Source organism: Bos indicus, chromosome 18 (assembly GCF_029378745.1).
Source record: "Bos indicus isolate NIAB-ARS_2022 breed Sahiwal x Tharparkar chromosome 18, NIAB-ARS_B.indTharparkar_mat_pri_1.0, whole genome shotgun sequence".
In the NCBI taxonomy this organism is placed as follows: domain Eukaryota; kingdom Metazoa; phylum Chordata; class Mammalia; order Artiodactyla; family Bovidae; genus Bos; species Bos indicus.
The window spans coordinates 55,769,125-55,784,702 of NC_091777.1; the positions used below are offsets into that span (position 1 = coordinate 55,769,125).

A 15,578-nucleotide genomic window follows, 5' to 3' on the forward strand; every position below is an offset into this window, starting at 1 on the left:
GAGGCCAAGGAGGAAGTGCCAACCCCAGTTGCCCAGGGTGGGATGATGGAAGGATCAGGGATCAGCTGGACCAGCAGGGCAGGCAGGAGGCAGCAACTGGGGCGTCCTGATCTCCAGGACGTAAGCCGGCGCTCACCCACCTGCTCACCCACCTACTCACTGCCATCGCCCTGGAGCACCTTAGGGGGAGGGGGTCATGGGGATGCCCAGCTAGCACAGCTGGTTTGGCTGGTTCTGGCCTCTTTGTCGAGGAGAGCCCTAAGGAGGGGTGAGGATGAGGCTGGGAGGGCCCACCGGAAATCGCGGGGGAGGGGCAGCGCCTTTGTTCTTGAGCCCACCCCTGTGGACCCCAGATTCTTATACCCAACACCCCATCCCAGAAAGCTCACTGGGCGCTGTCTGGCCCAGCCTCAGGGACCAGAAGCCTAACCTCTCCATCCCTCACCTCCTCCTCTCTGACCCAGGAGTCCGGGTTTCCCTACACAGCGTCACCACCAGGCTTGATCTCTCAGGATTCCCAGCTTTCTGTATACGTGGGTCCCTTCTCGCCCCGTTTCTTCTTTTAAGACCAGACAGTTGGTAAAGAGCCAGGTTTTCAGCCTTCCCTCCTCGCCCGGAGCATCCTTTCCCCAAGGCTCTGTCCAATTCCAGGATCCCAGAGTAAGGGTCCCCCCCAAGCCGTCCACTCTTCCAGAGGCAACTCCAGGATCCCAGGGGCAGGGTTCCCCCAGCTGTCCACTCTTCCAGCGGTAACTCCAGCATCCCAGAGCCAGGGTCCCCCCAGCCGTCCACTCTTCCAGAGGAGGACAGGTGTGGCCCCGCCCTCGCCCAGCCCCCTCCCTGCTCCGGGAGGGGCGCCTACGTGAGTGTGTGGGGTGGAGCCCGGTCTACGGTATCGGCCCTGGGGCAGGCTCCTCCACCGGGATGGAGTAATCCGGGCGGGGAATAGAGACGGAGGTTTCTACAATGCTGCACACCCCGAGATGGACCCACTGATTAGAGGGCTGGGGGCAGGGAGCCCTGCCGGCTTTGAGGTGTCAGCTGCCTGCCGTCTTCCCACCCCTCCCAGCCTGATTCTTCCGTTCCTTCGCGGAGGGTCCCTTGGTCGCCCTGGGGACAAGGACATCCCTCTGCCTCCCATGACCCACTCCTTCCCGAGGTCCGGATGTCCCAGTTTCATCTCTGTCTGGGTCACAGGAACCCCAGCCCCCATCCCTTCCTCCCGCAAGACCCAGGATTCCGCACCCCCTGCCCCTCTAGCGGCCCACTATCCTCATCAGCCTCGAGGATTTGGGAACCCTGCCCCCAGCCTCTGCCCTCTGGGGAACCCAGCCGGAGCTGGCCTGTCTTCCGCTTTCCCAGAATTCCCAGCAATTACTAACTTTTAATGGAAAGGTCAGGCTCTGGAGGTGACAGTGGCCCGGATTCAGTGGAAACGTGACCTCATGACCCAGTGACCTCCCTTTGCCCATGTCTGAGCTCCAGGAGCAAAATGGTACATCCTGGGACTTCCTGGGGCCCCGGGGGAGTCTGGAGAGAACCCATAGAATTGCGGCCGGAGGACTGTGTGTGTGAGTGTGGAGGGGGGGTGGTGGGTGGCACGCTTGAGAGCTCCCATCTCTGCCCTCAGCCCCAGGCGGGAAGACTACTTTTTGCTACCGTTTCACATTCAGTCCCTGAGGTCAGAGGTGGAAGGGGGTCCCCTCCAGGTCCAGTGACGCACGCAGGTGATGTGTTCATCTTCTCAGGGGCTCACAGGGCAGAGGGCATGTCCTGACCAGCCCAGCCCTACCTGGCATAGCTCCCTGCTGCCTTTAAGCCCCCAGGGCTGGGTGTGGGTTTCCACCCCAGGACCCAGGAACGTGTGCTATCCCTGGAAGTCCCCTCTTAGGACAGGAAGAACTATCTCCCAGCCATCTCCCCAGCCTCTATGCCTTTGCCAGACCCTCTCTCTGGTTGCTTTGTCCACTCAGGTCACACCTGGTGTGTTTCCCCTACTGGGCCATCCTTGCCCCTGGGAAACCACTCCCTTCCTCCTCAAGAGATGAATCTACAGGCAGGATACGAAGTAGACTGAAAGTCCCCCAGGCCAGCAGAATCAATTCAACGGGTATGCTAGCTATGCGTGTCATTTTATATTTTCTGGCAGCCACATTCCTTTAGGAAAGAGAAAGGAATGAAACTAATTTTAGAAATATGTTTTGTTTAATCTCATATATCCAAAACATCATCATTTCAACATATCATCAATACAGAAATTACCCATGAGATACTTTACGAGCTTTATCTCAATTTTGATGCCCTGTCTCCAAGGGTTAAGTGAGATACAGTCTTCCCAAAGTGTTAATGCTGCATTTAAGAAGAATGATGTTGCTTCTGTTTATTTATTTGTTTATCTTTTGCTTCTGTTTTTCAAGTTAAATTTAAGGTGATTAAAATGAAATGAAATTGGAAATGTTCCTTTCCTCGGTCGCAGGCATCACATTTCTAGTGCTGAATAGCTACATGTGGCCTGTGGCTCCTGTGTTGGACAGCACAGCTGTAAGGTATATCTACTTACCTGTCCCGTTTGTGGACCCAGTGCCAGGTCCTGATCCAGGGGAGGCCTCCCCTGGTCTTAGTCAGAGGAAGAGATGGATGGATGTTTGGAGGATGGATAGAGAAGTGGATGCTGACTGGAGAGAGGGATGGATGGAAGCTGGATGAATGGATAGATAGATAAATGGATGGAGGGTAGATGGTTGGATGGATGGATGGATGAACAGACGGATGGATGGATGGGTAGGTGGTCAGATGGATGGATGGGTGGATGAACAGATGGATGGATGGATGGATGAACGGATGGATGGATGAACAGATGGATGGATGGATGGGTAGGTGGTCAGATGGATGGATGGGTAGTTGGTCAGATGGATGGATGGATGGGTAGATGGTCAGATGGATGGATGGGTGGATGAACAGATGAATGGATAGATGGACAGATGGATGGACAGATGAATGGATGGATGGATGAACAGACAGATGGATGGATGGGTGGATGAACAGATGAATGGATGGATGGATGGATGGACGGATGAACAGATGGATGGATGGATGGGTAGGTGGTCAGATGGATGGATGGGTGGATGAACAGATGGATGGATGGGTGGATGAACAGACAGATGGATGGATGGGTAAATGGTCAGATGGATGGATGCGTGGATGAACAGATGGATGGATGGATGAACAGATGAATGGATGCATGGATGGATGGATGGACAGATGGATGGATGATGGTCAGATGGATGGATGGGTGGATGAACAGATGAATGGATAGATGGACAGATGGATGGACGGATGGATGGACAGATGGATGGATGAACAGACAGACGGATGAATGGGTAGATGGTCAGATGGATGGATGGGTGGATGAACAGATGGATGGATGGATGAACAGATGAATGGATGGATGGATGGATGGATGAACAGATGGATGGATGGATAGGTAGATGGACAGATGGATGGACGGATGGATGGATGGATGAACAGATGGATGGATGGGTGGATGAACAGATGGATGGATGGACAGATGAATGGCTGGCTGGCTGGATGAACAGATGGATGGATGGGTGGATGGATGGATGAACAGATGGATGGATGGATGGGTAGATGGACAGATGGATGGACAGATGAACAGATGGATGGATTGACAGATGAATGGCTGGCTGGATGGATGGGTGGATGGACAGATGGATGGATGGATACATGGACAATTAGATGGATGATTGTATAATCCTATTCCTCCCAGTGCCCACCCATCCCCCAGAAGCTGGCACTGGGTTTCCCATTCTCTGCTTCCCAACCCCTTCCAAGTCTCTTCCCTGTTCCCAGATGCTGAAGTGCCCCCACCTCCATTTCTGTTTGACCAGTGATGTCCATTCCTGCCCCTCCCCTCCTGTCTCTGGGTAAGATGCTATCCTGGTGTCTTCTGTTCCTCTTGCCACCTCCGTAGGAGTCTGGGCCCCTCACCCTCTATGATCAAGCCTTCCACCTCCCCATCCCCATGTTCTGAAAGGACTCAACCAACTCCTCTGTGTAGCACTGCAACCCGTCACCCATTCCTATCACCTGTGACTTTTCACACACTCCACCCGCAGCATTTATCAAACATCCTACCACATTCTAGGAGCTCTGCCAGGCACCGCTCTTGGGCTACAACGGGGGACAGACAGATAACCAGCCCTGTCTTCATGGGGTTGACAGCCGGAGGAGGAGACAGTCAACAGGCCAAAGAGTAGAACACTGAGGCTGTTGGGTGGTGATGAACGCTACTTGGAAAAAGGCAAAACAGGAAAGGTGGGGGCGGGGGGAGGTGGAGAGGTTGGGGGGCAGACTCTGAGGAGGTGAGACCGGGCAGACTTGTATAAAGGGAGGTGTTGAAGCTCGCAGGTGTCGAGGAAGAGCATGTCAGACAGGGGAAGAGCAAGTGCAAAGGCCCTGGGGTGGGAGTGTTTTCTGCGTCCTGGGACCCCTTGTGCGGCTGGTCCCTTGCCCACTCAGCCACAGCCTCCAGGCCTGCCTTCTCCCTTAAACTCCTTCCCTGAAACTTTCACGGGGTCTTCCTGGATTTCCTGGTCCCCCAGGGCTGCGCCCCCACGGTTTCCCCACCCGCAGTGCCCTTTAAGGATGGGGCGCCCCATTTTCCCTAGACTCTCCCTCTCTTCCAGAACTTGAGGCTTCTGGCTGGCATGCATGCTCTCCCGCTCTGGTTCTATGGGGGCTCTGGGGACAGGGTTCAGCAGAGGTTCCCGTGGGAAGGGCAGGGCAAGGTTGTCACCTCTTCAGAGCTAAGAACAAAGGGTCATTGAAGGCAGAACAAAGGCCAGGCAGTCCAGGCCTGAGGGCCAAGCAGGGTGTCTCGCTCAACCCCCTACCATCGTGGTGTGGGAAACCCACTCAGCCCCAGACCAGGAGAGAGAAGGCCCTCTCGATTTCCCTCCTCCCTTTGAGGGAGCCCTTTTCACAGATGGGAACATCAAGGCTGATACTGAAAGTGAATGAGGTGTGGGAATTCCCTGGCCGCCCAGTGGTTAAGATTCTGTGTTTTCACTGCCGAGGGCACGGGTTCAGTCCCTGGTCAGGAACTAAAATCCCGCACGCCGTATGGTATGCCCACCCCACCCCCAGAAAAAGTGGCCAAGGCAGAATTTGAACTCAGTTGAGGTGGTTCCCCACTTAACAGCATCCTAGAGATGAGCCTTTGGGCAGGTAAACTGAGAGGGCGTGACGCCCCAGGACATGTGTCTTCTGTCTGTTTTCCGAGTGAGGGTGTGCAATGCTGTGTGACCCTGTGCAAGTCACTCCACCTCTCTGAGCTCCCTGCTGCATCTATTACTTGTCCCACATGCAAAACATGGGAGACTGTAATTGGTCAGTAAAGAGAGGGCTTCCCCCACCACCCGCCCAGTTTCAAGTCTTCATTGAATTTGTTACCAAGTCACTTCTGTTTTATGTTTTGATTTTTTTGGTCAGGAGGCATGTGGGATCTTAGTTCCCTGACCAGAGCTGGAATCTGCACCCCGTGCATTGAAAGGGGAAGTCTTAACCACTGGAAGGCCAGGGAATTTCCAGTCGAGTTTTAAATGATGATATTTTTGTATTTACTCATCCAACCAAAATTTCTCTGGCACATACTAGACAGATGAGAAGAAATTCCTAGAATGATACTGCGAAAATGTTCATGGTGTTTGTCTCTGCTGGTTAAAGTAGGATCCCAAGGATCCCTATTTTCTTTCTGGACTTAGTGGCTCAGATTATTTTTTTACAAAAAGGTACTTCTGTAAAAAGAAGTCATTTCTGGTGAGGAGACTGGGTGTCTCAGCCAGATGCCAAATCTCTGAGGGGTCAGGAGACCAGTGGGTGGGGAGGAGCTGGGTTTGGGAGGGAGAGAGCAGAAGGGGGACGTGGGCTTTGCGGAGCCTCCTGTGTGTCAGACGCTTTAAGAAGCATTTGAGAAATGTCTCATGCGGTCCTCACAACAGCCTGATGACGTGGATATCACTTATAGGGCTAGGGCTGCGCGGGGTGGGTGGGGGCGTGCAGAGGACTGATGCCCAGGGGGCTGATGAGACTGGTTTCAGGCCGCACAGCTGGGAGGTGTTGGAGCTGAGAGTCAGACCAGGAGCTCTGAGCTTCAGCTCCCCCCACCAACCAGCTCTCTGTTGCATCTCTGTATCTCTTTGCGCCTCCCACCATCTCTGAGCCTCCGTGTTTCTCTCTCCCCCTTGGCTTCTCCCTGTCTCTGTCTCTCTCCCTCGGTCTCTCCGTGTCTCTTGTTGTCTCTGACCCTGTCTCCGTGGCCTCTGTCTCTCTCCTTTTGGCCCTGGTGGCATCTCATCCTGTTTCTATGCGTGCCCCTTGCAAATGTCAGCCCACGAGGGCAGTTTCTGTCTGTCTGGTTCCCAGCGGCGTCCCAACCCTTCCAACAGCGCCTGGCAAACAGGAGGTGCTCAATAAATATTTCTTGAATGAATAAAGGCATGAAGGAATGAATGAACTCTCTGAGATGGGGCTAGCTCCTTGATCAGATGAGCAAACTGAGGTTGTGTAGGGTCACAGGCGTGCCCCAAGCCACCAGCACAGAGGGTTCCGGTGTGGCATTGTCTGTGACCCCCTGGACTCTGTCCCCAGCCACTGGAGCGGTGCCCAGGAGGTGCCTGTCACCTCTCCTCTCCACCCTCAGAGAAGGGTGGCTCCCTCCTGGCCTCTCCCCGCTGTTGGAGGCGTGGGTAGCAGCTGGGAGAACCGGCTGGATGCGGCCCCTCCCCTTGGGCGTGGAGGTAGGCACCTGGCGGGTCCCCGGGTGGCAGACGCCACCGCTGCACACACCTGGTCCCCGAGCCGTCTGCTCCCAGCGCGTCCTCCTCTCCCCAGCCTCGCCCGCCTGCCATGGGTGAGCCTGCCGAGCCCAGGAATCAGGCCAAATGGGACCCCTACGAGAAAAAGATCTCGGCGATCAGGTGAGGCCCAGACCCGCGGGCAGCACACAGGGAGCCCCCTGGAGGAGGTGGCCTGCGGGGAAGCACCAGGGGCCTCTGCAGAGGAGGCCCGGGCCTCCCGGAGCCTCTGAACCAGCCGGGCTGGGGCTGGCGCGGCCGCCCTGGGGTGCAGGTCCCTCCTGCGAGGGGATTCACGGACCCAGGCAGTGCTGAGCCACCTGTTGAGATGCTTGGGGTGTCCTGTCCCTCTCGGGGCCTCAGGTTCCCTGTGTGTCAAATGTAGGACTGGAGGAGAGCAGGGGCTTGGTGCGCCGTTGTTGCCAGGGAAACAGGAAGGCCTGTTGTCCCCGCTTTCCTCACAGACAACCCCCCAGAAGCCCTTCACGTGGGTGTGCTTTCCCTCCACGGGTTTCTGCTCTGTTTAGGGGAGGATGGGAGAGCAGAGGTGAGCGGGCTTGGATACAGATACAGCTGAGTGCCCGAGTCCGAGGCTGTGTCCTGAGGGACTTGGGGCCCCAGAGGAGGGGCCTCTGACTCCTCCTGGGGGTGCTTAGGTCAGAGCTCTCAGCACTTTGGAAGCCTGACTCCTGTGTTCCCAGGCATGACTCAGACACTTTTCATAGTCCCCCACTTTCCAGATGGGGAGACTGAGGCTGAGAGGGAAAGTAATGGGACCATGATTATTACGCAGCCAGAAGCGAACTGAATCCTGTCCATCTAACCCTGTCCTCAAGGGCCTCGGTGATACCCCCACAGCTCCATTTCTCAGAGGAGAAAGCGGAGGCTCAAAGAGGGCAGGCAGCGAGCTGTTTAGATGATCCCAACCCTCGATTTCTTGCACTCTGCCAGGCAAGTCTGTCCTGGCCTCCGGAGCCCCTCCAGCCACCCCTGGCTGTACTGTTTCAGGTTCTTCTCCTCCCCTCCCTCACCCTTGTGCCCCCATCTCCCCCAAACTCCAGAGACTGGAGTAGTTGAGTTCCGATAGCTGTGTGACATAGACAAGCCTCGCAACATCTCTGGGCCTCACGGACTGAGAGTGGCCACCGGGCGGTTTCCAGCTCTGTTTGAGGAAACCTCCAGCATTCATTTCTCCGGGTCCCCTGGGTTCTGCAGTTTCTCCCTCTCGAGATAAATAGGTTCCCCTTCTGGGTTCTCATACCTGGAAGACTTTCCTCCCACCAGGCCCTGGCAGCCCCCCTCCACTTTGCTCCCACACAGCCAGTTGATCATACAATCCCCAGCCCTTTCTCAGTGAGTGAACTTGACCCAGTCATTTGTCCTCTCCCAGCCTCAATTTCCTCATCTGTGAAATGGGGATATATAACCCTCACCTATGACACACTTACAGACCTGAATTCTGCAACTCCTTGGGAAATGGCCTTAGGATTGAAAATCTTCTTTTCCACGAGCTTCTGGAATCCCCTGGACCATAAGAATGCTTCTCACGAGGGTCCTCACCATCCTTTTTGGACCTCCCGCTGCAGACCCCTCAGACATATGACATCCCCCGCGTTGGGTGGGAACTCAGTGGCTCCCCAACAGCTGCCCCCGTCCCAGGCTGTCGGCTCAGGGCTGGCCCCCATCAGTCCCCGGGCCAGACACCACGCCCCGCCGTCATCCTTCTCCTTTCCTTCCTCTCCCTCCCATGGCCCTTCACTCCCCAGCCCTGCTCTCCTGTTCCCCGACTCTCTCCATTTGCATGGCCCCAGCTCTGACCTCATCTGCCCCTCAAGCCTCACCCTGGCCTCCCTGCCTCTAGTCTTTCCCAGAGTGGCCCCTCCACTCCTCCCAGTCCCAAGGCCCTCCAGAGCCCTGCACCCTGGCCTCTCCAGGTCAGTCCCCACCCTCACTTGTACTCCGGCTACCCCAGCATTTCAAATTCCCTGCTTACACCTCACTCTTCCCTGCCCCAGTGCCTTTGCATATACGGTTTCCTCTGCAGAGATTCTCAGAGGTCTCTACACCTACCCGCTGACCATTGCCCCGGCTCAAGCGCCTTTCTTGAATCCCTAGCACCCACAGCAATGGTTTCCTAAAGCTTTATAAGACACAGATTCCTTTGTCCAGGAGAAATCTTATGTCCAAGCCGAAATACGCAATAGAGATCAAAATGGAGCTGCTCTGGCTTAAAATGGGGGAGTGAGGCTGGGGTCCCGCCGCTGCCCATGCTCCCTCTGTGAGAGTGCCTCTCTGCACACACCTCTCCCCCAGCTCCATCTTCCACCTTCCTGGCTACCTGGGCCTCACCTGACAGCTTCCACATCCTGTCTGACCCAGATCTCACACTTTCAGACCTTTGCTCCTGAAATGACCTTGCTTCTTCACCTGGCAAAATCCCCACCCGATTTAAGACTCTTGGCCCCTATAGGTAGGTTTCCTGATCATACTTCTGGCTTCAAACATGTGCCATGGTACTCAAAGGTGGACTGGTGCAGAGACAGGGATGGAGTTGTCTGTCCTCTGCCATCCTCTGCTGGGGGCGGGGTCGGGGCGGGGGCGCCCTGCGAAGGCTCTGAGAATGATGTCAAGGAATGAATGGAGGAGAGATGAGGCAAGCTTGGAGCTGGTGCTGGCAGGATGACTCAGGGTTGGAAGACAGGTGAGGAGAGGCGGGGCATGCAGGGGAGGAGACTGGAGAAAAAGGACAGTGGCTGTTGGAAGTGACGTGAATGACTTTCAACGTCAAGGGCTAGAAGCGACTCCCAAGAACTGACTACAGCTCACTTCCATTTTTAAGCTCCCCCCTAACCTAAGCCAGGAAAGCTATGCCATGCATCATTTTTTGATACAGGCATAACAATTGACTGGGACTTCCCTGGCGGTTCACTGGTTAAGGTTCCTCTCTTCTAAGTCAAAGGATGTGGGTCCGATCCTGGATTGGGGAACTAAGATTTCACCTGCTGCACAGTGCGACCAAAAACCCAAACAAACAAAAACACACAGTAGGTTGTTGTGTTTTTTTTTTAAGTCCAATTTTAAAAAAAATGACTGGTAAGGATTTAATTCAGGATGGTTGAAGGGGGAGGCCAATGATACAAGGAGGAGCCCCGAGGCTTACTGTTTGGAATGTCCCAGTGGTTCAGATGATAAAGAATCCGCCTGCAATGCAGGAGACTCAGGTTCGATCCCTGGGTCAGGAAGATCCCCCAGAGGAGGAAATGGCAACCCATCCAGTATTCTTGCCTGGGGAATCCCATGGACAGAGGAGCCTGGCGGCTATAGTCCGTGGGGTCGAAAAGAGTCGGACACGAATGAGTAACACATATACATACACATACACACAAATTACAAATTATAGTTTACCAGCGGACTAGAAAGGGCAAAACTAAATTTTAAGAGGATGAAGTTAGAAGGAAGAGGTAAAAGCAAAACCCAGGCAATTATGCTAAGTTTCAGGAGGCAGAGATGATGCAGAGACAAGCCCAGAGGATGGTAATCCCTAGAGAATCTTTTTAATATCACTTTGCTGAGTATCTTCCACCCATTATCTCGTTCAATCCACAACAACCGGTTGAGATTAAGCCATGTGAATGATTAACTATGAGCATTCTATTTATGATGAAGGCCACTGAGGCTCAGAGAGGTTGAGTGACTTGTCCAGGGTCACAGAGCTGTCAAGCAAGGTATAGTCAGGACATGTACAGCCTGACTCTATCACGCCCTGGAAGGGGTGGGCAGTTACAAAAGGAATTTGGGAATAAGCAAGATGAGGAAGCAGGTGGATCTGCGAGACAGCCCTGCCCAGACGGGAGGCTTAGTAGATATAGTGCTGCGTTTCCTGGAAAATGCTGTGCGCTGGGCTGCACCTTGACCAGCCCTTTCCCAAGGTCAAGGCCGGAAGCCTCGTGGGCATATGGACCTGTACTTGCTGCACCCCTCCCCTCCCCTCCTCCCTCTGATCTTGGAGAACCCCAAGCAAGGTCCTTTCAGATCTCACCCTCTGAGGTCACCAACCCAGCTTTTACAGCCCTGGCTCCTCCTTCCTTGGGGAGGGCCAAGCTACTAGGATGATTTTACGACTTCGACTTCGGCTCTGCCAGTCACTGAGCTGCTTTTCCCAAGGGGAAGGGGGCCGCTTTTCCCAAGGGGAAGGGGGCCGTTAAAACTAAAGGCAATAAACAGGGAAACTTCCCTGGTGGTCCAGTGGTTGACACTCTGTGCTTCCACTGCAGGGGGCAAGGGTTTGATCTCTGGTCTCTGGAACTAAGATCCCACATGCTGTGCAGGACAGCCCCCTCCAAAATATTTTAAAGGCAGTAAACACGTAATCAAACCTTGAACTTGTTGCCTGGGTGGAATTTGAGCAGGCAGAGAGGAGGTGGGGTTCTGGACCTCCATGAATAAATCAGATGCCCTGTGAAGAACTGGAGAAAGATGCTCACAGCCCCTAGCTCCTACCTTCCCTTCTCCCCACCACCCACCGCAAAGGACGCAGGCTGGGAGAGGGGAGGGAAGGAAGTGTTTCGGTCTCCACTTGCTCTCTAGAGGCCAGGGAAGGGGTGGTGGGAGGCAGGCCTGCATACCACCTGTGGCTGAGGTCCTTCGCAGGGATCAGGAAGTGGGAGCAACCAGGTCCCACTTGGAAAGAATGAGAGAAGCCCAGTTTGCTGAAGGTAGGCTCTAGGGGAGGCAGAGTGGGCCCTGGTGGACCATCAGTGTTATCAAACGCCAAGACAAGAAGGGATACCCTGAGGACTTCCCTGGTGCTCCAGTGACTAAGACTCCAGACCCCCAGTGCAGGGGCCCTGGGTTTGATCCCTGGTCAGGGAACTCGACCCCACATGCCACAACTGAGTTTGCGTGCTGCAGCTAAAGCTTCTGCGTGCCACAGCTAAGGCCCAGCGCAGCCAAGAAAAAACAGGCCCTTGTCTTGCTGGGAGGTCTGAATCAGAGGGCCTAGCAGAGGCGTGGCCAGCTACTTGTGGGGGTACCTGGACCAGTGCCCCTGAGGACTCTGCCCTCGCAGACAGGAATGCCTGTATCAGGAGTCACGCAGCCCGCAGGAAGGCAGTACTGAGTTCCAATCCGGCCCGGGTCACCCACCAGATGGAACACACTGGGCACACAGGATCCTCCTGGGGGCTCCGCATCCGCGAAATGGGTGATGCCCCGGGACTGGCTAGACTCGCCGTTCTCTGCTGAGTCAGGGATCACAGGGTTTTCCTTCCTCTTTCTTGGATTCCCGTGACCACTTCTGAGCCAGGAGACCAGGTGCCAAAAAGGGAGGGGACGGGGTGAAAGATGGTAATAATTATGACCTTCCTAAACACTGGCCATGCGCCAGGCTTGTGCTCGGAGCTTTGTGTGGGTGAACCTTTCCCATTTTCACAACAGCCTTCTGAGGGTGGTGGTGTCAGGGTTCCCATTTTACAGATGGGAAAACTGAGGCCCCAGAGAGGACTCATACATCTGGGATTTGTTCTAGAGATATTGCTCTTTATCTCCATGCTAGAAAAAGAGATCAGAGGGGGGCCTTGAACTAGAGGGAGGGGCTACCCCTCTGTGGCCAGCACCTTGGGAGGGGGGCTGGTCTACCTCCAATAGGCTCAATGAGTCTGTGGTCTGACCACCCTCCAGACCAACACTGCCCATAGATACATAACCCAAGCTCCCCTGGTAAACATGTTCTTAGTCCCACAAAAAAAAAAAAAAAAGTAAAAGAAACAGGTGAAATTAATTTTAAGCATGTTGCTGTGTCGCTTCAGTCGTGTCCAGCTCTTTGTGACCCCACGGACTGTAGCCTTCCAGGCCCCTCTATCCGTGGAATTCTCCAGGCAAGAACACTGGAGTGGGTTGCCATGCTTTCCTCCAGGGGATCTTCCCGACCCAGGGATCAAACCCGCATCTTTTATGTCTCCTGCCTTGGCAGGAGGGTTCTTTACCACCAGCACCACCTGGGAAACCCAATTTTAAGTATGTATTTTATTTAACCCAATATACCTGAAATATTATTAGCCTTTAGGCTAAAGGCACAGCAGAGTTCCAGTGGTGTGGTGGAGCATGAAGTGTGTAGGGAACAAACTGAACTTGATGCTGGGAGCAGAATAACCCTGGCTGTGCTGGTGTGGGGACCCAGTGGAAGGGGGGGCAGCGCAGGTCAACGAGCCCACAAAGAATCTGCTGGGCTTCGAAGGACAGAACCAGGGATGCTGTACAAAGAACACTGAGATTTTGAAGAGAGCAATCCACAGATAGAGCTAGATTGTCCTCTCTCACCATCATCAAAGCAATAATCAAAAAGTCGTTGAAAAGTATGCACAGATTTTAAATGTGCAAGGAGAGCCAAGGGAAGAAAAAAAAGGAATGAGGAGGAAGAATTGACCTTATCAGATTTCAAAATCTATAGTTACTACAATGCAAAGCGTATGATGCCCTAGCCATTCCGTTGCTACTAAATAAGTAGCCCAAGAGAAATGAGAATGCGGGTTCCACACACAGGCGAAGGATGGTTCCAGTGGGTCTATGGGCACTAGCCGAAGCTGGAAACAGCCATGAAGAGGAGGGGGCAACACGCCGTAATCTATTCATACCGTCAAATTCTACTCAGCCATAAAAAGGAACAAACTCTATACGTAATGTACATTTATGTTTATACAAGGATGCATATCAAAGAGTATTATGTTAAGCAAAGTCAGGTGCCAGTGAGTTGGCTCTTCACATCAGGTGCCCAAAGTATTACAGTCTCAGCTTCAGCATGAGTCCTTCCAATCATTGGAAAAGACCCTGATGCTGGGAAAGACTGAAGGCAAAAGGAGAGGCAGGCAGCAGAGCAAGAGATGATTAGATAGCCTCACCGACTCGATGGACCTGGATTTGAGCGAACTCCAGGAGGCAGGGAAGGGCAGGGCAACCTGGCTGCTGCAGTCCACGGGGTCGCAAAGAGTCGGACATGACTGAGCAGCTGAGCAACAGCAGCAAAAGTCAGATGCCAGAGTACTTTCTATATGTTGTTAGCTCTAGAAGGTCCAAGACAAGCCAAGTCAATTTATGATGGAAAAACTCAGAACACTGTAGCCTTGGGAGGGGGCTAATTGGGAAGAGGAAGTTTTCTGGGGTGATGAACTATTTTGTATCATGATAACTGGACTTTCCTGGTGGTCTAGTGGTTAAGACTGTGCTTCCAATGCAGGGGCTGTGGGTTCAGCCTCTGGTCAGGGAACTAAGATCCCGCATGCTATGCTGCACAGCATGGCCAAAGAAAATTTTTAAGTGTATTGTGATGGAGATTTAGATTACTTGGAGGTATTATGCATTTGTCAAACCTCACTTGAAATGAAGAGGTTTCGAGAAACAAAGTCATTTGTTTCTAAGTAGGGGAATTGCCAGTGATATTTATTTTCTTCTCTATTATTTTTTGTATCTTCCAAATGTCCTATACGTTATTTTTCGTGAGCAGAAAAATAATGATTCCAAAACTTTCGGCGATAATAATTTCCACATATCATTAAAATAATTGAAAACATGAAAAACCAAATTAGGAGTTTTCCTCAACAGGAAAATAATGTCTAAAAGGTGGAAATGGGATGTCTGTCTTGCAGCTATGAAAAATGTTTTTTATTGAATGAAAGATTCTTTAAATTCTATAATTTTCAAAACTTTCACACACAACCTCATAAAATCCCATAATAACTCTTTTATCATTTTTTAAAATTTATTTTATTTTTATTGAAATTCAGTTGCTTTACAGTGTTATATTAGTTTCTACTGTACAGCAAAGTAAATCAGCTATATGTATACATATAGCTACTCTTTTTTGGATTTCCTTCCCATTTAGGTCAGCACAGAGCCCTGAGTGGAGTTCCCTGGGCTACACAGCAGGTCCTCATTAGTTATCTGTTTTATACATAGCAGTGCATATATGTCAATCTCAACCAATAACCCTTAAAAAAATTCCCTCCCCCTGTGTTGCCCCTCCCTTCTTCCCTCTCCCCACTGCTAACCACTGGTTTGTTATCTGTGTCCATGAGTCTGCTGTTTTCTGTTTTATTTACTAGTTTGTTGTATTTTTGAGATTCCATATATAAGTGATATCTACAGTATTTGTCTTTCTGTGTCAGACTTATTCCACTCAACATAATGCCCTCCAGGTCCATTCATGTTGTCATTTTGGCAAAAGTTTCCTTTTTTATGGCCGAGTAGTATTCCACACATATATATTCCATATATAAATACCATATATATATTTCATATATATTCCATATATATATTCTATATATATTCCATGTGTATATTTAAAATATATCCCATATATATTTCATATATCATATATATTTCATATATATTTCACATATATATTCCATATATATATCATATCTTCTCTATCCATTCATCTGTTGATGGATACTTTGGTGGCTTCTCTACCTCGGCAATTGTAAATAATGGTCTGGCAACTATTTTTAAAAAGGAGATGGCTACAGATTTGAAAAGATTGCCATAATAAAAAATCAGCAAGATGCAGAGGAAGGTGTAAAGTCTGATATCAATATTGTTTAGAAGGAGGATGAAGGGCAGCAGAGAAGAAATCTCAGTGCCCATGCAGTGAACAGGACGGCACGTACTTCTGTAAGGATGGTTAGGTTTCGCATCAAGCTGGTAATACAG

At 52.0% G+C, this 15,578-nt stretch overlaps 1 protein-coding gene across 2 annotated transcripts in view; it reads left to right on the forward strand.

The window, feature by feature from the left end:
* The window catches only part of SULT2B1 (sulfotransferase family 2B member 1), an 83,955-nt gene that overhangs the window by 41,899 nt on the left and 26,478 nt on the right, over window positions 1-15,578 (forward strand). The window contains exon 1 of one of the 2 annotated variants that reach the window (XM_070771406.1): window positions 6,822-6,998. The exons of the other annotated variant lie outside the window; for it this stretch is intronic. Coding sequence (XP_070627507.1) covers window positions 6,928-6,998 — 71 coding nt within the window. The 5' untranslated portion in view covers window positions 6,822-6,927. Of the gene's footprint in view, window positions 1-6,821; window positions 6,999-15,578 lie in introns of those variants that run through there. 2 annotated transcript variants of the gene reach the window in all.